Below are 24,814 nucleotides of genomic sequence, written 5' to 3'. Positions count from 1 at the left end.
GACGAGCACTTTTACTGCTGGTGAACTCCTGATCTTCACAGAGACACTCCTCCTTCAATCACAGCGTCATCACTGACAGACAGCAGCACTTACTAATGTTACTCGTCAGGTTTTCATCTCAATGAAGCACAAATTGGAACCACATTTCTAGAAAACCTACCAAAGAAAATGAATGTGTGTTTCTATCTACAACTGTAAATACAGCAAATATCAGGAGCTTTGCACTTTGAGGTAAACAGTGAGTCACGAGAAGACGACACAACAAGCTGACGTCATTAAAAGAGCTCCAGTGAAAAACAAGACAATGTAGAAACCATGATGTAAATATGATATTTGTGTTTGTTTCATGTCTTAATGTAAGAAAGGTTACAGTCTCCTCATCTCCCTCATGTACTTCCTCGTTTATTCACTAATTTTCCATGATGTTTTTATTAATGAAGCAACTTTGAGTTATTAAAGTTCAATGAAGGGTCAAATGATTCATATTAAATGTTTTGGGGCAACATGTCTCTCTGTCCTCACGTGACATTACACCTGTGTGTCTCACAACTGTGGGTCCTTACAGTAGACTGAAGAGACAGAAAACAGATGTCAAAGAAACTGGTTCTTTCACTTGTAACATGTTCAGATAATCAAATAAATGAAGGTGTCTCTGATGACGCTGTGATTGAAGGAGTGTCTCTGTGAAGATCAGGAGTTCACCAGCAGTCAAAGTGCTGGTCTCCAGACAGAAGACCCTGAGAAACATCCAGAACAAACCAAGACGATACTTTCAGGGATCATTTCTTTAGTTGTTGACTTGAGAAATGTGTTTCTAAAGAGTTTGGTCTCGCTGCCCACGATGAAGAGTTCAGATGTTTCCTTCAGAGCAGGAAACTGGTGGGAAGACTTTGTTTCTTCTCCACTGTTGAAGACTGTTCAGTGTTTCTGAGAGAGACTCTGATGGAGGAAACATGGTCTGAGTGGAGCTTTTGCTTTCCAAGAAAAACAAGTTTCAATCTTTTAAGAATTTTTTTTAATGATGCAGGTCCTTGAGCATGTGTGTGTTTGTTTGTTTAAAAGTATGAGTTCAACCAACAGTCAGAGCAGAAAAGTCTTCTCCTTGGTCAACATTGACATTACATCATGTAGTCTCTGTTGCCTGTTAGGGTGACTCATCCCCTCACATGCCACTCAGCTGTTCATAATGTATGATCTCAGATCAGATCATCAGATCAACAACCTCTCAGGTTATATACAGTCCATATTTACTCTAAAATATATATTTTTTCCAGCCAAATGGAAAACGTCTCACTGCCCTTTGTTTTTGGGTTAAAAAAGTGTACTTTCCACTTAATTCCCTTCATTGTTTTTGCTCTCATCATTTCACCATCACTTCCTTAATCTTCTGGTTACTTTTTTTCCGGGGGGGATTCCCTATGTAAAAATAAGGATGTAGGTTAGATGTCTTCACACTGGGGTTTTAGTTTTTTTGTTTTGGTGTCAATGCATAAATCGACAAAAGTGCTGCTTTTGAACACAGACGGGTCCCCGGGCTCTGGTGACCTCCATGTATGTTTCACAAAAACCTGGTTTATGAGAAACTGAATGGTTGCGAGACAGGAACCTCCTGCTGTTGAAGTAAAAGCTGAGGGTAAACTCGTTGACACTCGAGCATCATCGTGCCTCAGGTCTCTGAAGATAAAATTCAAATCTCATATTTCTCCATCCATCTGCTACAGATCTGTTTTGTTCTGACACACAGAAGTGCAAACAAAACACACAATCCACTCATTGAATATGATGTATGTGACTGATCAAAGGCCCAACAGAGACGCTGACAGGGGTCTTCAGTAATGTTGCTGATTATAATTCCTCAGGTTGAAACTATGCACACCTTAACGTGCCTTTTTTTGGATTTATTTAGTGTTTTTCTTACTGCAGGTAAAGCTGGTTAATTCCCGGAGTGATTGAGTGAGCTACCTGAAGTCAGGGTAATGCTCCACTAAAGGCTGCAGATGGTTCTTTATGTCCGTCTTGTTTTTCTGTCTGATGATGTCGCTCAGGTCGTCTCCTACAGCGTACAGCCACTGGTGAGTCGACTTCTAACGCAGAAAAAAAAAAACAACATAAAAAACAATTAACTGTATGTTTCGTGACCTTCAACATTTAACTCTGTTACTTTTTTCTTGTGCCTTCAGTATCTTACTATCACCAGTTTAAATTAAGTTTTATAACTACGGTCGGGAACAAAGACCAAAAGACCATGCCTCAAACACATCTATCCTTCCATCCATCCATCCATCCATCCATCCATCCATCATCCATCATCCATCCTTCCATCCATCCATTCATCCTTCCATTCATCCATCCATCATCCATCCAATCATCCATCATCTATCCTTCCATCCATCCTTCCATCCATCCATCCATCCATCCATCCATCCATCATCCATCATCCATCATCCATCCAATCATCCATCATCCATCCTTCCATCCATCCATTCATCCTTCCATTCATCCATCCATCATCCATCCAATCATCCATCATCCATCCTTCCATCCATCCATCCATCATCAGTCCATTCATCCATCATTCACACATCCATCCATCCTTCCATCCATCCATCCATCCATCCTTCCTTTCATCCATCCATCCATCCATCCATCCATCCTTCCATTCATCCATCCATCCATCCATCCTTCCATTCATCCATCCATCCATCCATCCATCCATCCTTCCATTCATCCATCCATCCATCCATCCATCCATCCATCCTTCCATTCATCCATCCATCCATCCTTCCATTCATTCATCCATCCGTCCATCATCCATCCATCCATCCATCCATCCTTCCATTTATCCATCCATCCATCCAATCCGTCCATCTTCCATCCATCCATCATCCATCATCCATCTATCCATCCATCCATCCATCCATCCATCCATCCATCCATCCATCCATTTATCCATCCATCCATCCATCCTTCCATCACCCATCCATCCATCACCCATCCATCCATCCATCCATCCTTCCAGCCTACCATCCATCCATCCTTCCATCCATCCATCCATCCATCCATCCATCCTTCCTTCCTTTTATCCATCCATCCTTCCATCCATCCTTCCACCCTTCCATCCATCCATCATCCATCCATCCATCCATCCATCCATCCGTCCATCCATCCATCCATCCATCCATCCATCCATCCATCCATCCATCCATCATCCATCATCTATCCATCCATCCTTCCATCCATCCATCCTTCCATCCATCTATATGTCAATTATGCTTTCTATTTAAACCTAATGGTCTTTGAACTAGTTTTATGTTCAGCACAGAGTTGCGGTTTATACTTGACTTGTGCTTTTTGAGTTTCCACCACTTTTATTAGACCTGTTTTTTGTCCGTATACATAAAAAATGCTGTTTGTTTTGAAGGGGAAGTAAAAACGGTTTTGTTACCATGTCCTCAAACGCATCTCTGAGTTCTCCCCACTGCGCACGGATCTTGCTCGCCGCCTTCTCGTGTTTCCGGTTTTTGCACGAGTAGTTGTTCTTCATCAGCTGGCCGATGTATTCCTTCACCACGTGGTAGTGCAGTCGGCTCGCAAACTCCTGTCGCCGGGGGAAACCCAAACACAACACACACACGAAAGGGCGTGATGTGGCAGAATAACAGGATAGGCATGAGAAAAAAAGTGGAAATGTAAGTGTGTTGGTCTTTATTTGTCCGTCACACGACCAGCAGCCATCAGATCATCTGAACTCCACACCTCCACTTCCACCTATTCATTCGTGCCTGTTTTTCAGGCTTTATTCCTTCTCGCTTTAATGTCTTCTGCAGTCGCAGCATCCGACTGAAAACAATGGTGCCCAAACTGATTCACTGGAACTTCCAAGTAAATAGGATTTCCTCTCCTGGCCTCCAACATTACAATTTAGTATGTTTGGCTGGTAGTCTGCATCTTTTGTCCTCATTAAACCAATTCTAATAATAAAAAACACACATGGCTGCCAAACTCAAAATTCACCAGTGGGGTTTGTGTAATCGGGATGGGACAGATGCCACTAAATCTCCTGCCCTAACTGGGAACTTGATCGTATCATATCCGACACTTTGGCAGGTTCATTTTAAAGAGGTGGAGGTCTTTCCTGTGAGTGAAATTGTTCGGCTGCTACACTGAGATAATAAAGTAGTGAGGAAATGCTGGAAACTTCATTGTTGGCTTCTCCCAGCTCGACTCCCCCTCACCTGAACATGTGGCGGCCTCATCAGAGCGCAGTGTTGGGAAAGCAGCTCTGTCCGACTGTAGAGCTGCTCAAAGTCTTCGTCGTTGGTGAGCCACTTTCTCGTCATCATTCTCCTCAAGTACGGCTGAAAAAAACAACACAGAAAGTTTTTATTCTCTTCAGGTTTGAGGGACATTATCAGTGCTTTAATCTGCTTAGAGACAAAAGTGACTCTCATATGAGGTTGGATTTTAATAAGTTCTGCAAATAAAATGACAGAATGTGTTGTTTGAAACTGCTCTTTAGAACGACACAAGCTGATCTGAAACACTACAGTTTAAGACATGAATGGATTACTGAACGGGCCTACCAGGCACAGGTCCAGTGGACCTGACTCATAGAATGTTGCTTTTAAAAAAAAACACAAAATGATCACAAAGAGATGCTAAATGACTGAAAATAGACCCAAAACGACCACCTAGACAAAAAACTACAACAGAGACAAACAAAAGGATGAGAGAGACAAAACAATGTCAAAGAAACATCAAAATATTGATGCAAACCCTCCACAAAAAGATGCAAATTGACTAAAATAGATACAAAACCACCACAAAAACATGCAAAATGACTAAAATAGATGCAAAACCACCACAAAAAGATGCAAAATGGATACAAAACCTCCACAAAAAGATGCAAAATGATAAAAAAAATAGATGCAAAACCTCCACAAAAAGATAAAAAATAGATGCAAAACCTCCACAAAAAAAGATGTTAAATAACTAAAAATAGATGCAAATCAATTACAAGAACATACAAAACAACTAAAAATGAGCGTAAAACCTCACAAAGAGAACCAAAATGTCTAAAAGTCGACTCTTTGAATTGTCTGTCTTACGCAGACAGAGAGGGGGGCCTCTGACATGTCTGTGCCCAGGGCCCCGTCCATGGTTAAAGAAGCTATAATGGATATTTGTATCATAATGTATCAAATGACAATGAATCTGCAGCCTACCCTTGCAGAGCTGTGGGAGTCAGACTCGAGACACAAATGACCTGTTCTGTCATTTAGGTTGGACATCATCAGTCCACCTCTGATAAGGAGTTTACTGCACTGCCCTACATCCTGTTTTCAGGTCCCTAAACGTACTCTCTTGTGATCCTTTACAGTAATTAACTCGCTTGAAAGCATCTCTGCATTGTTTTTGGAGAGAGGTTGAGGAAAGGAGCATCTCTTTTTCATTTCCCCTTTTAGAAACAGGAACACGGCTTCTTCCTGAGCGAAGAAATCAATCGATGGAAACCGGAACTGTAGCTTTCACCTACAATAACACTAAATCACCTTTACATCTTCTTTGAACTGGTCCTCCAGTGCTTGTGTGAGCTCGACAATCAGCCACTTCGCCTCTTTACCGAACCCCTCCACCTCATCAGGACAGGTGTCCCGGTACTCCTCCATGTGCCGCCTGCAGGGGGACAAACAGCATCACTGCCTGAGGTTATGATGCAATATTTGACTTTTTAAAAAAAGTATTGACACATTTCAGTGAGAACAAAAGAGCTCTGGTCACTGGTGAAGTACATCTTGCTTATGCATCTTAAAACGTCATGAGGTCAATTTAATATGACTAAAATCTGATCTACAAGCTCATGAAACAGCATTTTTTTTTAATGTACGTGTTTTTTATGACTGCAACATTTCAGAGGTTGCACAGTCCTCCTGTTTGTTTTATTGACAGGTTGTCCCTCCGGAGAGAATTTCTTCAAATTTGGCACAGACGCCTTACTAGCGGGGCAGGCGCTTTGGATTAACTGTCTGTCAAAGTCTCGACAAATTCAATCAGGAGAAGAGAGAAAGCATCTTTTCCATTGAGAAAAGACTTCAGTGTAGAAAAAACTCTCCAGTTCTGATTAAACTGATGCAACTGCAGCATCTAAGCTAACCTCTCAATAAAGCCCTCCCCCCCAAACTGCCAGTAGCACCTCACAGGACACTGATTGGCCTGATAAATAAAGATAAACGCACTTCTTGGAGCCTGGCAAGACAGATTTCCATGAGATGTGAGCGCAAAAATCTTGTGTGAATTCCGAGGCTGTGCGAAGTAAACAAACGTCCACCCGGACTCAAGAATTCCGTTGCAAATTATCACAACATTTCATACAAATGTCTAACAGGACTTAATGATGAAGTGATGACATTGATGACATATCCAAAAGGCCAGGTTCCCTGTGACATCGTAACGCTTCATAACTCAGGGTCAGAAGGGGAGACGTTTGGTCGGATAATGAACCTGTGACACTAATCTTGAAACTTGAAGCATCCATGTTTCACCAAAAAATACACAAACTGTTTCATAGGCTTCTTTTCATATTACGCAAGTCTGGACTTAGTAAGTTAATGTCATAGCCTGCAGAACTGAGACCCAGAGGAGGGGATGTGTGTCGTAAGCGGTTAAAAAGTCAAACACAGACTCATCTGTGCTCCTAAAAACCAGAGAGCAGACGTGAAATCTGCAGACATTAACACACCGTTCACAACACAGGAATACTGCTGAACCTCCTGCTGCAGAGTCACTTCTGCAGAGCAGCTGGGAGGTTTTAGAGGTTCATCAGGCTCTCGTTTTAATGCTCCCCCTCACTTACAAACACAGCAGCACTTCTCCCTCGCAGCCTGATTCCCTGAAATCACATGGGGCATCAAGGCTGGCACACAGTGGCGTGACCTCATTATACATGGCTCTGTACCGAGCCTCTGCTGTGCATGATAAAGAGAGCTTGTAAAAGAAAGCAGTCGTCGCCCTCAGACAGGAAATCGCTCGAGTTTCATATAAATCATGTTGGCACAAATGCTGGGAATGTCCCTGAGAAGGTGAAAATAGCTCAGGGGTGAACCATCTGCATGCCCCCCGTTTGTTTTCTGCTCTAGATTTTGTTAATGAAGATGCAGAAACAATAATACATGTTTAAACTATTAGTTTAAAGCCATTAAATCAAAATATAACTCGATCATTGTCCGGATTACGACAAGAAAAGCAACTTCTGTTGTGGCAGCAACCTTCAAAATGAAAGCATAAAAAACAAGACAAAACTTCATTTTTGGAACGTCGGCTTGCAGGCTTTTTCCTGAGCTTTTAACTGCATCTCACTATCTTCCTCTCCGTTGTTACAACACAGTGATGTGCGATGCTACAGCAGCAAGTGGATCTTAAAGTTATTTTTTTAAATATGCATTCAAATGTATTTATTTAAAGTCCTCCTCCACTCAAAAAAGTGTTTTTCCTCTGTTCCTGTCTGACTCTGACTATAGTGACTCGTATCTGAGCTGAAGGAGGACATGTCTGTGCACTTAAAGCTTCTCTAACTTCTCAATGAGGGAGAAAAAGTGGTTGAAAGTCGAAACATGTTTAACAAGAAACTACCCATAGCAGAGTATTTTTACAGTCTTTAAAACGTTTCTGGAGACTTTAAATCTAACAACTCACAGGAAGTCAGTTCAGTTCAGGCGTCACGCTCTGAACAGATGCACATCTTGACCCCTCTACTGAATGTTGTGGTGTCTATTTTTGAATTCCCCAAATAATCCTAAATGTGTTCCCTAAAGTTAAATAAAGTAAAAGTAAAATAGCCAACAAGTTTCTCATTATTTACAAATATTAAAGAACAGACTTCTTTAACAGTAATATGTGTATACAGCGGTAAATATACCTGTCACATATGTGACTCAACCTGACAGATATTATTTATATTAAATGCTGTTTTTTATGAGCCACACATGTTGCTCTATTTCGCTTTTTTTATTATAAAGTTTTAAGGAATTTGTTTGTATTATTCCCATGTTTCATACTAACACGTTTTATTCTTTGTGTTACAAGTTTTTCAACTCTGATTCTCATTCTCTTCTGTTTAAATAGAGGTGTTTAAATGTATTTGTACAATTTGAGCTTTTATTTTGATAGCCCAGAAGCAGTATTTCCTTTTACTCTGGTAGTTTAGCATCCTCATTCTCTTCAGTCCTCGCTGAGTGGATCTGGTGACAGATTTCTCCCTGGAGACGTTTCCGCTGCTGCACCGTTTATGGTTTTGGTCAGGGCACCTTGGTTCGCCCCGGTGCCTTGTGGGTAATTTCAGGAAGTCATGTGACTTACTGTAAAGCAGTGAAGCTGTTGATGTATGTTATCTGATACTGGGTCCAAAGAGGGCGCGGTCTGAGAGCGCTGCAGTGACGCCTGAACTCCGCCTCAAATCTGTGGAGAGGAAAGAGGAGAGAGATGGATTCGAGCTGTCAGACGACTTTAAAAGGACTTCCTGTTTAAAGTCCAGAAACATTACAGAGGACAAGCCTTCAGTTCAGGGACAGGACAAAATAAAACATATTAATCATGTGCACATAAACAAATGAAACAAACAAATCACATTTTCACTCTTTGCAACCATGTATTTAAGTATTGTGCTTGTACTTTTCGATGTTATGCTCCTATATACTTCAACTTCACTACATTTAAGACATTTAATTTTATACTTTTTACTTTGTAGATTTATATTATTAATACAAAATATAAAACACCTAATGTTTATTAGAGATTAAGCTATGCAACAGTATATAAAGTAACTGAAATTACAGTAGCTCCACTTTTACCAGCTAAAACATTATCACATTATAGTATTTATACTTTTAGTATATTTAAATATTTAATATGGTGTTTTTATATTTCAACAGTGTCTCTATTTTATATCCTGATCCATTTGCTGCTGCAGAGGTAAAAACAAAACCAAATAGTCATGTGATCTTTCTGTGTTTTTAAAAACAAAGAACGATGAAGACGACACGTCGCCATGTGGTTCCGTTAAAAACATCATTAGTCATAAATCAGGCGGGGGAGGAAATATTCTCACATTGCAGCAGTGTGGCTGTTGCACATCCCTGAGGGCGGGATCCTGTTTTCAGTGTTTTGCTTGTGGCTGGGTTGCCCCCCTCACACTTCTACCTTCCTCTTTTACCTCTTTATTGATGCATTTCACCATAAATGTGCCTTTGATTGTGTGTTGTTTTTTTTTTATTCTTCCCCAAAGTGGCTTCACAAAATGTTTTACTTATTCTCCTGGACCTGCTGATGTCATTCGACCTTTGACCCCCTCACTAATAAACCAGCCTGTCCTCATTCACTGTTTGTGTTTATAACTACGAAAAGCAATGCACTCTAATTTGTGTGTAATCCACAGATTCATTACTGTAGAAATCACGTCCAGAGCAAAGAAGGACCCGGGGGCCTGGTGTTCGTGTCCTGGAGTCATTTTGTGCCTAAATTAAACTGAAACGTTCATGTATCGGTTGCAATTAGCTTTAAATACAATATTGATGAAAATAGAAGTAAGATACAACAAGTACAAACTTATTGATGAGAAAATGTAAAGAAAAATGAATTGTTGGATAATAAAAATCTGTATAATGAATGAGTTAATATGCCTTCACATACTTGTAACATTAGCGTGCTAACAAGCTGATGTTTCGATAATGTTCATCTCACTTTATCTTGTTAGCATGCTAACATTTGCTAATTAAACTGAAACGCTCACATATTGGTTGCCATTAGCGATATAAAGAATATTAAGGTGTAATATTTCATAAGGTATAATATGAATCGATTGATGAGAAAATGTTAAATAAATTAATTGTCAGATGATAAGAATCTGCATAATGAATGAGTTAATGTGCAAACATGGCCTTTACACACTTGTGCAGCTAGCGTTAGCATGCTAACATGCTGATGTTTTGCTAATGTTCATCTTTGTTTACCTTTGAATTTGCTTGTTAAACTTAAAACCGACCTATTCATCCAGGCCTTTGATTAAGAACGTTTTTTAGACATTATTTACATTATTTTATTCACTTGTTTTATTGTATGTATGTCATAAAATGATCCTCATTTATTATATCTGTTATTTGGAAGTATTATTTCCCATTTTTTATTTGTCTCCCTCTAATCGATCTTATGTGTCCTTGTTCTGTCTTTTTTAAAAAATTTTTAACCAATTTTGACTTATTTCTTTATAATTATTAATATTATTATTATTACTACGGACAAATAACTTTAAAATCAATTAAATTGCAGTCTTTTTTAATCTAGTTATATAAATTTGTTCTTATGTCACCCTGTTTCATTATTAATGTTATAACTTTTTATCATCTCACCTCCATTGGTCTCTAATTGTTAATAGTTTAATTAACCTTTAACCTTTTCTGTCTTATTCTGTCTTGTCATCTGTGGAGCACTTTGAATTGCACTAACCTGAATGTATGTCTATGTACACGAATAAAGATTGATTAATAAGCACTAAGTTTCAGTTCTGCATGTAGTTGATCATTACGTTTCCAGTAAATTAACACTTCATATCTCTGTGGCGTTCTTTAAGGACTGTGCTCAGTCACATTAAGCATCTTCCAAATATATTTTGGAAGATACACTAAAGTTACATCCTCATAAATATCCCTTAAAGAGAGAATGACATTATTATTTGGTATTTGTACACATTCAGTTTGTATGTGTGTCCGTGTTGTTGTACCTCTTGGGGAACTCTCTCAGCTCTTGGAGGCAGGAGGAGATCACTTTCTGTTCCAGCTGAGCATCAATTGTGCGTGAGTTCACAGCATTTCCCTTCACTGTCTGCAGACAGAAAACAGCCCACAGTTTATCACAGATAAATATAATAAGGTCAATATGAAGCTCTCTGCCGCCTCCACGTGGTCAAATCACTGCATCGTATCACAGAGGGATGAGGAGAAGAAAAAAATTAAACGTTCACCATCATTAAAATTCACATTATTGACCATTTCACTTTTTTGTCCTTTAAGAGAAAAAATAAAAATAAAAACAAACATTAAAAAACACAAAAGTAAACACTTATAATGATAAATACAAAAAACCACTGAAAATAAACAACAACAAAAGACATTTAATCCTATTAAGCCACATATTTATTTATTGAGAACAAACATTAGATATATTTAAATATAAATACTTAATTTAGTTGCTTTTTAAACATTTAAATCATTAAATGAAAAACCTGAAAAATTACATTTAATATCAGTAATATATTTTCCTGTTTAAAGTAGGATTTTGAGCAAAAATATGTACTTTTCTTCCAATATGAGAGTTTATGTACGTCTACTTGTATGTATTTTATGTGCTCTCAGGTACTACAACTATCATAATAAACACTATTTTTGCACGTAGGTTTTCTGAATTTTACACATAATTTTAATGCACTACAGCACACATTTCATTCTTAAAGAAACCTTTTTTTTGTTTTAATGAATGTATACATACATAAATATATATATATATAATACATATTTTGACACAAGAACAAAATAAAACATCTTGTTATGTCGTACCGTCCAGATGTCCATGGGAAATGGAGAGTCCAGGAAGTCCCCCTCCTTCTCTGGTGTCTTGCTGTCCCTCCAAACTTCTTCATGTTCAAGTCCAATGACTCTGTCCAGTGAAGACTTCATGTCCTCCTGCAGTAACAAACATATTATTTAAAACAACAACAACAACAACAACAACAAAAACCTGCTTCACAACCTGCTGACGTCAGTGTCCTCCTCACCTTCACTCTGCAGCAGTACTTGTCTTTCAGCTGCTTCAGGAGGTCGTCCTCCAGAAGTAGATCAGCGCTCTCATCCTTCATGTCCGGCTGCAGGGAGAGACTTCCCATGATCCTCTCGCTGTGCGAGCCGAGACAAGAGACATTTACAAAACATTTTCTGCAAGCTGTTGGCACTAAAGAACGCTGAAGACGTGTTGCTTCATGTCAGGGACAGAAGAAAAACAAAAAGCAGCAGGTTTAACTGGAACTTTGACGTTGATGTTTGGGAAACATAATCTTGGAGCGATACAAAAGAGATAAAAAGGAGTTATGCAATGCGATTATTTCCAAGTGCATCCAGTATGTTGTTCCCCAGAAACGCTGCAGTTGAGTAACAAGGTGCACCAGTCTTATAAACTTAGTAAAAATCCAATTGGAGTCCATTCTCACAGCAGATTTGCGCTCATTCGTATGAACAATGATGTTACAGTGTGTGTGTAATAAACTGTGCAAATGATGCAACTTTTCAGAATCTGTGAGATACACGACCTGATTTAAATTTTTCCATTTTAGTCTCGAGAGAGTATCGGGTTTATTTTTAGTCTCCCAAATGTTTTTTTTGTTTTGGTGTGGCCTGATTCAACAAATAATGTCAGCAGTGCTTTCTGCTTCCCCTCCACCCAAGCTCCCTACGGTGCAATGGTTTAAACATCTCTGTCTGCACCATCTGTGAACACATCTTTACTGTATGTGGGCAGTCGAGTCGTCTGCAAGTTTGATATCATTAACATTGCTGCAGGAATACATCCGTCTGGGAGATGTGGATGAGATATGTTGTGTGGAGGCACATGTACTGATTGTGTCAAGATTTGAAGCTGTACATGCTAGATGGTGCTGCATCACTGTTGCTTACAGCCTGTCTGATTTGTGTTTAATGCTGAACCTCGTGAGGTTTCTGTGATCATATTAATCACGTCATATAGTTGAGTGCAATTATCCAGCAAAAACAGGTAAAACTGTCCTGAGGGGGCTCAATCAAAACAGCTTCACTGCATGGAAATTGTTTTTTAATAATTTGATTAATTGCACATTTGTTTGGGTATTTGTATCATCAAAGATGGACGACGCCGCTTCCTCACACTGTACAAAAGTGAAGCCAAAATATCCCGGATACAGGCGCCAGACCAGAGTCTGGTCACGGAGCCACGTCCAATTAGTGCTGTCAATCTGTACGCTCCGTCACCCTGTTTTTATTGCATCAAATAACTTGAACAGTCACCGTGATAAAAACTACCTATCCATCTTTGGTTACAATTTCTTTGAGGCGTACTTTGAATTTTTAGTTTAGCCCATTTAGAAATAACACATTTTATTGACAGCTTTTTAGTGCACTGACCTCTTGTAGCGGTTGATGATCCAGTCCAGCAGATGGTACAGGTCCTTCAGCTCCGTTGCCTGCAGCCCCAGCTTCTTCAGGTGCTGCCCGACGACTCTGTGGTAACTCCTCACGTAGGTGCTGAAGACTTTAAAGCTGGGCGGGTACGACCAGCGCAGCTCCTTCTTCACATTCTCTAAATCCTCCACGATGCTTTTACCCAGAAGCCCCAGATGAACCGCCAACCAGGAGACGTTCTGCTCTCCCCGCTCTAAGTGAACGCTCTCCACCTTCACCCGAACCCCCTCGCCCACTGCCTCCCTCCAGGCCTCCATCCAGCTGCCCTGAAGCCCGCCAGGTTCCTCTGCTCTCCTCTCCTCCTCTTGGATGATGCGAGAGACTGGTACCAGCAGCCCCTTGTTTCTGGAGGGAAGAGAGTTGGAGTCGCGCACGATGGTGTTGACCTTGTTCCTCAGTTCTCCATAGAGGAGGTTGAGGTCTTTTTCCTTCTTGGACAGCTCCATGGGCGAGTCCTCGCCGCACCGCTCCCGCTCCTCCTGGAACTCCTGCCGCAGGGCGAGAAGGTTCAGGTGAGCCTCCTCCAGCACCTCCATCTCTATCAGCTTATTGATCTGCATCACTGGGAGCAAACAGAGAAGATGGACAGTTGCTGCAAATGGTGTAAAGCAACTGCAGCGCTTAAATGTTACAGTGAAGAAAACAGAGAGGCGAATTAAATTGATTTATTCTTAATATATCAGGAAGAAATTAGAGCTGGGAAATTAATTTGACACTGACTGAGGTGTCTGCAGAAAAACTGGACCTGTGTATTTATTACACCAGGAAGAGAGATGCCTATCTGTGGCTGCTTTTGTTGCCAAAACAGAGAAAGATTAGTTGAATGTACAGACAGAGAAAGAGACAGGAAGGTGTTTAGGAACATGATGAGAAAAGGTTGCACTCATAACAGGCAGCTACAAATGTCTTTAAACAGAATCAAGCAGAAAATACCTAAAAGACCGTCAACGGTTCCTCTAAAAACTACACAATTCCACCAGGAAAAGTGTGCAAAAAAATTCAGTAATTTGTGAAATAATGTTGGCAGAAGCAGAGCCAGATACCTGACAGTGGTGTGTGGGGTATTTCTGGCAGCATGTACGACTCCTCCATCTCCTCCCACACCACCTCCTCTATCTCCTCCTCCTCCTCCTCCTCCTCCTGTTTTTCCTCCTTCTTCTCCACCGCTGAACCTTCCTGTCTGCAGGTTTTATCCTTCTTGGTGCCGAACTTCAGGCTTCGACGAATGTACGCTCCTCTTTTCATGAGAGAGTCACTGAACCCGGGATCTGATCGGATGGAAAACGCACAGTTTATGACCAACGCATGACATGATTTTTATTCTTTTGTTTTGTGTTGGGAACTTAATGCCCAACATCACTAGACGAATGCACCGTGACACTGCAGTTTAATAACATGATCAAAACATTTTAACTACCCATCACTTGACTATTCACTGGTGGTTATTTTATCCATATGTTTTAGCATTTCACTCAGGAATACATGATATTTAACCCTTTGCTTATAACTAACTGTATAAATCACTGTATATATAACCATAGGCTCTTTTTCATAGCAAACATTTTTGATGTCATAGCATGAAAAGCACAGGTGTAATCAATAATAGTAATTGTTCTGTGACATTTAGGTACCTCGTTAAGCCGTGCCGTTGAGCCAGTGTGCACAAAACAGGTCAAATAAACATGCAACTAGTGATGTTATTGAATTCAACCTCCAGCCTGTAGTTTATCAATTTAGTGTTTAAAATGAGAAAAGCTTCAAATTATATCTTTAAGTTTGGTAGATGACTGTTAGCAAGGCGCCAGTTTGGAGAAGCAGACAGGACTACTGACATAGAAGCTGCAGCAAAACGCACTTTAGTCACCTTAGAAAAAGAATTGCACCTGAAAAAGTTGCCGTCAGACAGCCCTTTCCTTCAGTGGTGTCCCGCTGCAGAGCTCTAGTCTCGGGCTCCCTCCACCGCCACTCTCAATCAAAACACGCGAGTTGTAGTCTTTATCTTCCAAGAATATGTCTAGCTAATGTCTTAATGTTTTATTCACATTACATTTTGTAATATTACTTCACTTTATATATTTTAAACTTAATGAAATAGCTGCATTGTTTTCTCTTTTTGGTGGTAACCAGTGAAGCATGATGAAGCATGTGTTAGCACTAGCGTTAGCCAGTTGTCGTCTAACTAAACAACTTAAAGTGTAAGTCTGGCGAAAATGGACCCTGTGGTCTTTTTCGGCATGAAAGGCTACCAATGTTTAGCTCGGGGCGGTGAACGCATCCGAAACAGCTTTTTTTAACCACTAACACTGCTCAAAATAACACCAAACCTCTGCAGTAGCATGATTAGGGTCACTACACGTAAAACGAAGCACCAACAACGTAGTTGGATTTTATTTAAAAAGACTGTTTTACAAGTCTGTGCCTTAGCAGTAGGTTCATGTTGACAGGTCGTCAGTACAAGTCAGTGACCAAATGCAAGAGGAGCTGGTAGCTTGGCATTTGGTAAGTCTTGTTTTGCAAAAAAAGACCATGGGGTCCATTTTCGCCGGACTTACACTTCAGAGCTTCATCCACACACTCTTGTCACAGCGTAAAAACACATTGCTGTTGCGAAATGAGTGACAACTTTGTTCAGCTTATTTTCTCTAACCCGTTTAGCATTAAAGGACGGCGGTATTAGCGAGCTAACTAGCTATGACAGTCTCGCCCTCAACTTTTCTGAGGTCAAAAGAGAGCGAATAAAAGATGCATAAAAAGAGCTAATTATCGCAAACTGACCAATCAATTTGTTTTTTAGCTACAGGTTTAATGTGGCAGTTGTACCTTGTTTTAATTGTTTCTGAATTTCTTATTGCCATCAAACCTCCTTTGGGATAATAACGTTGAAGTTGAATTATCCATAAATTCACATGCACTTACATTTAGCAAACTTGTTGATTTTAAATTAGCATAACTAATGTTTCTTTTTAATATGCATGGTTTAAAGGAAATCCTAACGCTACAGTTTTAAATCTTTTACGACTTAAGAGTTTTATTTTGCAGATTGACCCTGTAGTGAAGTGCAGTCTTTTTTATTGTTACGTTTTAAGCCAACATGGAGGAGAAGTCCTAAAGCAAGTGTCCACATACTTTATTTGGGTATCCTCGTATTCCTGGCTGTGAAGTGTGTAATAGTGAAAAAAAACATGATATATGAAAAATTGACCCAGTATTAAATGATTTCATTACCTGTCTTTGAACGCGTCAGACCTTTGCCTTTCTGTGGAGCGCCTTCAACCTCTTCTTCTTCTTTTTTGTGGAAAAAGCCTCCGATGTTCTTCAGAGGAGACATCGCCAGAGAGCTTGCGCTCAGACCTGAAAGAGAAGCAGAACATTTCATAATCACATCTCTCTTTGTTGCGTCAGAGATGTAAAAAATCTTAAGGCTCATATTCACACTCATGCATAGGTACAGTGTTTTGTCTTCACAGTGACCTTAACCAAAGGAGGAATGCAAAGATTGAGACTTGATGAAAACTGGCAGCTCAGCTCCAGTATTTAAAGTGAAAGAGTTTTGAAAGCAGTTTGTCCTTGTGTGTAAAATAGTCATATGTTTGACTAAACTGGACTAATGTGACCTTGTTGAATGCTGCAAAAATATCCGCGTTCAGTAATATTTACCACTTTCCTGCAACCATCTGTTGTTCATGCACATTGAGAGAAACTCCATTTTTTACTGCAAGTCTGAAAAAGCATTGTCTCTAATGTAAATGGAGCCTGAATGATAATGACCCAATGAGCCGAAGATTAAGATGATGATGTGACTCTATGCTCCTGAAATTTGTTAACAGGTATTAAAACAGGGAAATACTCTAAATGAAGCCTGATTCTGCATCTACATTACCTCTATCTCAAATGTATTAGGTAGAAAAAGAAGAAAAAGGCCTTGGTTTCTTCAGGCCATCGAAATTAAGAGATGGAAGTTACTTTTCTTCAAAGTCTTTGATCTTATCGACGTTTTAAAGTGTAAGTAGAGAGGAGCTGAAACCTAAAGACTGAAAAAATCAAACTGATGACTTCTTCCATCATGCACTGTTTTTTTCTTGTCTAGAACTACTGTAGTTTCTGTTTTTATTATTATCTAGTTTGCACCTAATCCAGTTTTGGTTTGGGTACCTTGAAATTGCTTGAATTTTACTCTTAAAAGGACGTTTGGTGTATATGTTTTCTGTAAGAACAAAGGATATTGCTCATTATAGCCACCTTAAAGTTAAGCTGAAGTTTTCAAATGGTTTGTTTTAATAGATGATCCGTTTAAAAAAAACAGAAAATAGACAAAAAAAATCTTCACAACTGAGGAGCTGAAACGTGGGAATGTTTGTGTTTTGGGGGATTTTATCTCATTAATGTTTACACCAACTGAACATTTATGAGCTTTAGTCCCACATCTCTTTTAGATACTGTTCAGAGAGAAAGGTTGGGTTTTTTAGTGAAGTTAAACGTTTGTCTTTTCTTTCTCAACTAGAAAAACTTGCTTTCTGAACTCTATTCCCACACTGTTGCTCTTTTACCAACTACACATGCAGCATCACCCAAACCTGAGTGGAACACATTCTCACACGGTTTCCTGGCGGGTGTTAGAATTCTGGGAAATGTAGGCGAACAATCATTTAAAGGGATAGTTCTGTTTTTTAAAAGTGTGGTTGCATAAGGCATTTATTCATGGTCAGTGTGTTACCTACAGTACCTCGTCACAAAAGGCGGTTTTGTATGTATGAACTGCGGTCGCTGTTTTAAACACAGGGAATGCATTGTTTACATTGTGAATTCACACAAAACTATGTTGTTGAGGCTGTTCTCATGGTTTTCACTTAAAAAGCAAGGCTTTGAGTCAGGGGAGCAGGGTTCAATTCCCGGCCGTACTAAACCAATCCACGGCCTTTTTTTCTAATCCTAACCAAGTGTTTTTCATGCCTTACCCTAACCGTCACCTTTTGTTGGTTAATATCCTTGTCTTTTGTACGTTGTTGCACTTCCGGTTTCGCAGGCAGGGGAGCAGGGTTCATTTCCCGGTCGTATTAAACCAATCCACGGCCTTTTTTTCTAACCCTAACCAAGTGTTTTTCATAACTAAGCCTAACACACCGTTTCTTGGCAAAAATTGTTGTTTTTCGTGCAGGGTTCTGGTTTCGCGTGTTTTACCTTCCGGTTCGACCCTGCAATTTGCATTGTCTCAGCAGATCCATGTGGGAACTCTCGTTTGGAGATCTTTTGGAAAGAGGTGAAAATACTGGTTGCAGATTGGATAAACAATCTGTCTATCACCAACTTAAGGGTCAAATCAACCAATCAGATCAACAGGGACATGCTAAAAGCGTCGAGGCAAAGCAAAGTAAACAACATGTCGGTAAAGGATATTTGCGCAAATTAAAAAAGGCACAATTTCAGGTGCCCGGTCCATATTCCAACAGAACGGCTTACTCGATAGCTGCGCTCATCTCATCTGCTGAAGCCACCATGTTGTTTACACTGAACAGTCGCTTCTCGTTTCGTCAGACTTAAATACACCACGTCTATGTGTTTGTTTTTCTGTGCAGAACTTTACGTAAGAGTTGCTACGAGCTCATTCATTAGAACTCGTTGCATGGTTAGGTTTAGGCAACACAACCACTTGGTTAGGGTTTGGAAAAGATAGTGGGTCGGGTTGAAATAAGTGCGTTTGTAACCCGCTGTCTCCCAGGTCAGGCTATTCTCATGCATTTTTGACACGTATAACAACGAAAAGTAATGTGCAATAATGTCGCACTTTCCACATTTAGTGCATTTTCCATTTAATTTGTGTATATTCCACATATTGAAAGCAGGAGATGAAGCATAAGACAGTGAATCTCCGCTTAAGGAGGCAGGTTGGCGTGGTGGATCTCACCTTCCTCTTCTTGTGACCTTGAGAGGCCATATTACTGCCTGCAAGCAGACTTCAGGAAAGCCAAAGGCGGTACTCACTGGGTGACGGAGGCGGTTGTGACCTCGATTCATTGTTGCTGGGCGTGACCTTTGACCCCTTGCCTCCTGACGACAGCGGGCTCTTCTCCGCCGCACGTCGGATGCTCCTTCTGAACGTCTGAAGCATTCCCAACGTCTCCTTTGTGCCGCCGTTGCTCGGCTTCTTCCCGTCGCTCTTCAGGGAAGCTCTGTCCTCGTCTGGGTTTTCGGTAGACTTGTCCATCATTTGTGACATCTCATCCCTGTTGAATAACATCCACCGGTTACAGTCGGCTCTGCACTCAGCTCAGTGTGTGAAACAGCAGCTGAGGTGTGTTTTTGGTTGTTGTGGTTTCGGTCAGCTGGGAAAGGCGGAGCGGTTTTGTTTACTGATAACATCACTGCTTGACAGTGCAGCTCACATCAACAAAGGGAGAGAATGACATGAAATATGTTGGGAATATGTTGTAACAGTACTTACATGCTGCATACTCAAGGACTCCATTGCGGAGGTCCCAACATCTCACTTTTATAGATTAAGGTTGTATTTCAGTAATACAGGTTTATTCTGACTCTCATAATCCAGACGAGGGAAAGAGGAACACAGCTCATGTTTCATTTGCCCTTGGAGATACGTCTGGCCCCTCTCCCATTCAGACAACTTTCCAGAAGCTTGAGATCTGACAGACCAATCACAACCGTTTATCTATTAAACCTGGGGCGGGTTTTAAGGCGATGACTGACACGTCAACGCCCAAACTGCAAGTCCATCCAGCTTTAGCGGCGGACGTCCTAATGCGGGGTTAAATGAAACACAGACCTTTTACTCAGTTACACAGGGTCAAGCAGGTTGTGCGTCTGGTCAGTTTACCCGCAGGCATGTTTTTGTTCTGTGGAAAAGTGTTTTCAGCGTACGTAAGTAAATTTCTTTGTCCTATGGTATAAGTCACCCAATCCAACCTTATATTATCTTTATATTATAGCTGACTTGACCGTTAGCATCTTTTTGTGGAGGTTTTGCATCTATTTTTAGATATTTTGCATCTTTTTGTGAAGGTTTTGCATCTATTTGTAGACATTTTGCATCTTTATGTTGTGGTTTTACATTTATGTTTAGACGTTTTATGACTCAGTAATCCATCCCCTGGTCCGAGCCATAGACTGTAAAAAAAAAAAAATGGACGTGGCATACCCGTCGGGGTCCGTTCTTGTCCAATCGTATTCACCTATGGGAGTTTCAACTTTGACTCATTTCCTGTTACTGAAAAAGGGCATGTATGTGATGTGACGTTTTTGGCGCTTCCTGATTGGATCAACCAGGAAGTCACTGTGGTGGGGGCTTGGTCCCAGCACCGTAAGTATGAAGTTAGTGCCATAATCACATTACTGTAGTAATAGTTTGCTTTATTTAAAAATGTTGTTGTTATTATAACAATAATAATATTAACTCTCCAAATAACATACAGGACCCCACTTTTATTTCCACTTATGAAGTCTGAAAAGTAATTTTTTCACACAGAAGCAAACGTATTCTCATTCCAGCTTTTCATGAAACATGACGCTCAAACTGTCATTCATTTTTGTTTCTCATTTCTAACTACTCACTGTAATATTTATCTATCTATGTAAATGTTTGAGTTCCTTCTGTATAAATGAAGGTTTCATTCAGTCGGCCAGATGGTTTCCAGCAACGTGGATATTTTCAGTTTCATTTTATAGATGTCAAGCAACGACTGTTCCTGTACTGAATGTTTCTTTGTGTGTTTGATTCTAAATAAACACAGATAAGTAAACAAATATAAGTGAAAGTAAAAATGCAGCTCAGCAATGCGCTCTTTACTCTCCATAACCTCCACTGTAGCACGTCACACTTGTTATTAACACTTGTTATTCATTTGGATCCAATAAAAGTTCTCTTGACCCTTCCAGCAATGAAAATAAGTATTTTGAATATCATTACTATGATTTAAACATCAATACAGTATGTCTCTTAATTTGAAATAAAGCAAACAAGGATGTCATTAGGAATAATGAATAAAATAAACTTCTCATTCAGCTCTACTCTACAACTGAATTTAAAGAACATTATACTGTTGATTTAGGGTTTTTAATATTTAAAAAAATAGAGTTTGTAAAATAATTGAAAATAGAAGATGGAGATTAAACATTATTAGACATTCACTATATATTCATATATATATTTAGTCAAGTAAGTTTTTGTATAGGTTTTTTAAAAAATATTTGTCTCAGTGTGCTGATAACAGTGTTTGAAACCAAATAACCTGCTGTATACTGTAAATACAAAGCACCACTTTTTTAACCCAAACTGCAGCAAAACTCTCTGTTTGATTACAAAAACAAATATTTAGCCACTGCATACTCAACTCAACTCTATCTTTATCTATAAAGCACATTCGAAACAACATCAGCCTGAATTGAAAGCCAGGGAGAAAAGGTGAGTCTTCAATAAGGACTTCAAAACCTCCAGGCTCTGGGCAGAACTGATATGTGCGGACAGGCTGTCCCAGAGGCTCGCTCTCCTCTGGTTATGACTCTAGTCCTGGGAACATCCAATTCAATTCAATTCAATTCGATTCTTTTCTATTCTATTCTATTCTATTCAAATCAATTCAATTCAATCCAATTCAATTCAATTCAATTCAATTTTATTTATAGTGCCAGAGCATAACAAAGGTCTCAATCTCAAGACACTTTGAATATAGAGAAGGTAAAGACTATTCTCTGTGACTTATTCATGATTTACAGAGACCCAAAAATCCCTCCATGAGCTTTAATACAAGAAGTTATAATCATTATAGTTATTAAATACACTATTAATCCAGCAAGTTTGTGCACACAGTGGCAACGAACACCTTCCCTTTAACAGGCAGAAGAGAACAGACACAGCTCTATGGAGGACGGACATCTGTCTTGACCGGTTGGAGAGGAAGAAAAGGAGAAAGAAAGGGAGAAAATACAAAGACAAACAAAGACAGACAAAGACAGACAAAGACAGACGCAAAAACAGACAGACACAGAGACAGACAGAGAAAAAGACAGACAGAGACAGAAACAAAGACATACAGACAGGTAGAGACAAAGACAGACAGACAGAGACAAAGACAAAGACAGACAGACACAGAAACAAAGACAGACAGACAGAGACAGAGACAGACAGACAGAGACAAAGACAGACAGACAGACAGAGACAAAAACAGACGGACAGAGACAAAAACAAAGACTGACAGACAGACACAAAAACAGACAGACACAAAGACAGACAGACAGAGACAAAGACAGACGGACAGACAGAGACAAAGACAGACAAACAGACAGACAGAGACAAAGACAAAGACAGACAGACAGATAGACAGAGGCAAAGACAGACAGACAGAGACAAAGACAGACAGACAGACAGACAGAGGCAAAGACAGACAAACAGACAGACAGAGACAAAGACAGACAGACAGACAGACAGACAGACAGAGACAAAGACAGACAGACAGAGGCAAAGACAGACAAACAGACAGACAGAGGCAAGGACAGACAGACAGAGACGGACAAACAGTCCCAGAGATGCAAGCTACCATAACAGCAACATGAACTATAATACTATCTATAGTAATGTGAACATGACATGTGATTGCAGTTATTATACCAGAGTGACATAAGTCCTCAGTGCTCTCACAGCCCATTCAAAGCTTTAAATTCACAGCCAAAGTTCAAAATCAATCATACAAGCTGCAGACTTAAGGTAAAGAGTTACAGGCTCATTCTGCATGTTCACAAAGAGAGTAGAAAGGTGTCTCCTTACCTGCGTAGCTCAGGTAGAAAATAAGCTCTGCCAGCAGCTCCTTCTCTCTTTTATCACCTCCTCTCCACTTGCTTTCACTTTCTGTACCTTTTATGTTGAAGCAGGCTGTGAAAAAGAAAAAAGGTAAAGGTCAAAAAGAGGAAAAAGAAAACAGTTTGTAAAAAGTAAAGAGCAGAGCGACCAGTTTCTTCAGGCACGAGCACATGACACAGGTTTCCTACTTGCCTTTGCTGTGATTAGTGTTTGGAAAGAAAAACAGAGGATGAGTTAATGATTACACATATAAAGTGAAGAAGGAGTGTCAGTCACAGCAGTGTGAGAGTTTAAACTGATCTTTACAAGCTCATTTAATGACACTTCTGGATTTGAGGTAATGGTAAACATTTTTGTACTTTAAAAAGATAAAAAAGAAAAGGTCAGTTTACAGGGAGATTATTTTTCTTACCTGGAATGTGGCGTTAAAGCATGCGGCCATGGTGCATTTAAGAGCCCCCGTAAACTCCTGCTTCAAGGTCATGAGTTATAAATTAATTGTGATTCAGCAGCGGTGAAAGAAGAACTCAGATCCAGGAGGATAATGTGAAGGCAGGGGACACGGGGGCTGGTTGGAACACTCCCACTCTACTGTTTCTACGGAAATGAATGGGGGCAACAAATGCCCCTAAAAACGTGTTTAAGGGGCAAAAATAATAATTATTATATTAACCACTTTAAGCATATATTCTGATCCTACATTAAGCCATCCTTTTATTTTCATTAAATTCATTTAATTTCCATTTTGCGTCACATATAAATACACTGTTACTAGCAATACTATTTTATTCACCATGTTTTGTTTATTATTGATTATTGTTTGCATTTTAATCTGGGCTCATTTGAATCTCATGAAAGATGCTTCTCTTGGTTGTATATCTAATGATTCTAATATTGTTTTCTTCTTTCTTTTCCTTTATTTTATAATTATTTATGCTTGATTGTGTGTGTTGTGTATAAATAGTGTTTGTGTTTTGACTTGTTAATTTGTCTTTTTAAATGGTTATGATTTGTTTGAATAGGGGAGGCTCTTGAGGCTTCCTAACTTTCCTTCACTGTTATTTCTGTCTTTTTCATTGTGTTCATGTTGTATCTTCTTTTTGTGCAAACAGCAACTTATACAGCAACACTATGCACTAAATACAAAATTTAAAAAGTGACCCTACATTTTTTTCAAATGCCTTGAATTTTTGGATGATTTTTTAGTTTAGGTTTCAGCTTTAAATATCTGTTTAAATCTGGACAAATCTTTCATTACAAAAAAATTAAACAACTAATAGAGCGATTTTGAATCTTTTATCCAAACAAGAACCAGAAAAGATGAACAATTAAAGCTGAAGTTGAAAAAAGTCACATATCTCTACCTTTACCTAGTTTATGTCTTTAATATTACAGGGTTTTTTTTATTGCTTTGACGCAGTAGTCGACTCAAAATCCACATTTTTCAAAACTGTTAACGCAAACGCCTAAACAGTGGCACCAATGGTCAAAATGACTCATTTTGCCTGCAAAAGGCTCTACCTCCGCCAAAACATTTAAAATATGGACCAAAAGAAAATTTTGCCCTCAAACAACACAACTTGCACACAAGAGCATAAGCGCTTCCAATCAGTCATTAGACAAGGGGCATCAAAATACAACATTCAGCTCTCACTGTGAGTCAGTGCTGTGTTACTGGTCAGCAGCTCACATATCAGTGCCAATTTGCTTTCTTGCAAAACATAGATCCAGAATCATATACAATTCATTCATTCAT

At 39.5% G+C, this 24,814-nt stretch overlaps 1 protein-coding gene across 1 annotated transcript in view; it reads right to left on the bottom strand.

The window, feature by feature from the left end:
• Nucleotides 1-23,060, bottom strand: part of exoc3l4 (exocyst complex component 3-like 4) — a 35,393-nt gene extending 12,333 nt beyond the window's left edge. Inside the window, exons 1-13 of the mRNA XM_083924141.1 lie at nt 23,026-23,060; nt 19,233-19,474; nt 16,479-16,604; nt 14,297-14,521; nt 13,197-13,815; nt 11,822-11,939; nt 11,604-11,729; nt 10,772-10,872; nt 8,356-8,454; nt 5,553-5,676; nt 4,236-4,358; nt 3,446-3,598; nt 1,963-2,084 (exon numbers count right to left, since the gene is read on the bottom strand). Coding sequence (XP_083780267.1) covers nt 1,963-2,084; nt 3,446-3,598; nt 4,236-4,358; nt 5,553-5,676; nt 8,356-8,454; nt 10,772-10,872; nt 11,604-11,729; nt 11,822-11,939; nt 13,197-13,815; nt 14,297-14,521; nt 16,479-16,604; nt 19,233-19,467 — 2,171 coding nt within the window. The 5' untranslated portion in view covers nt 19,468-19,474; nt 23,026-23,060. The remainder of the gene's footprint in view (nt 1-1,962; nt 2,085-3,445; nt 3,599-4,235; nt 4,359-5,552; nt 5,677-8,355; nt 8,455-10,771; nt 10,873-11,603; nt 11,730-11,821; nt 11,940-13,196; nt 13,816-14,296; nt 14,522-16,478; nt 16,605-19,232; nt 19,475-23,025) is intronic.
• Between the last annotated feature and the right edge of the window lie 1,754 nt (nt 23,061-24,814).

This window comes from Echiichthys vipera (assembly GCF_963691815.1).
Source record: "Echiichthys vipera genome assembly, chromosome: 12".
Lineage (NCBI taxonomy): Eukaryota > Metazoa > Chordata > Actinopteri > Perciformes > Trachinidae > Echiichthys > Echiichthys vipera.
Note: the sequence above shows the minus strand (reverse complement) of the source record. Positions and strands in the feature narration are given on the sequence as shown.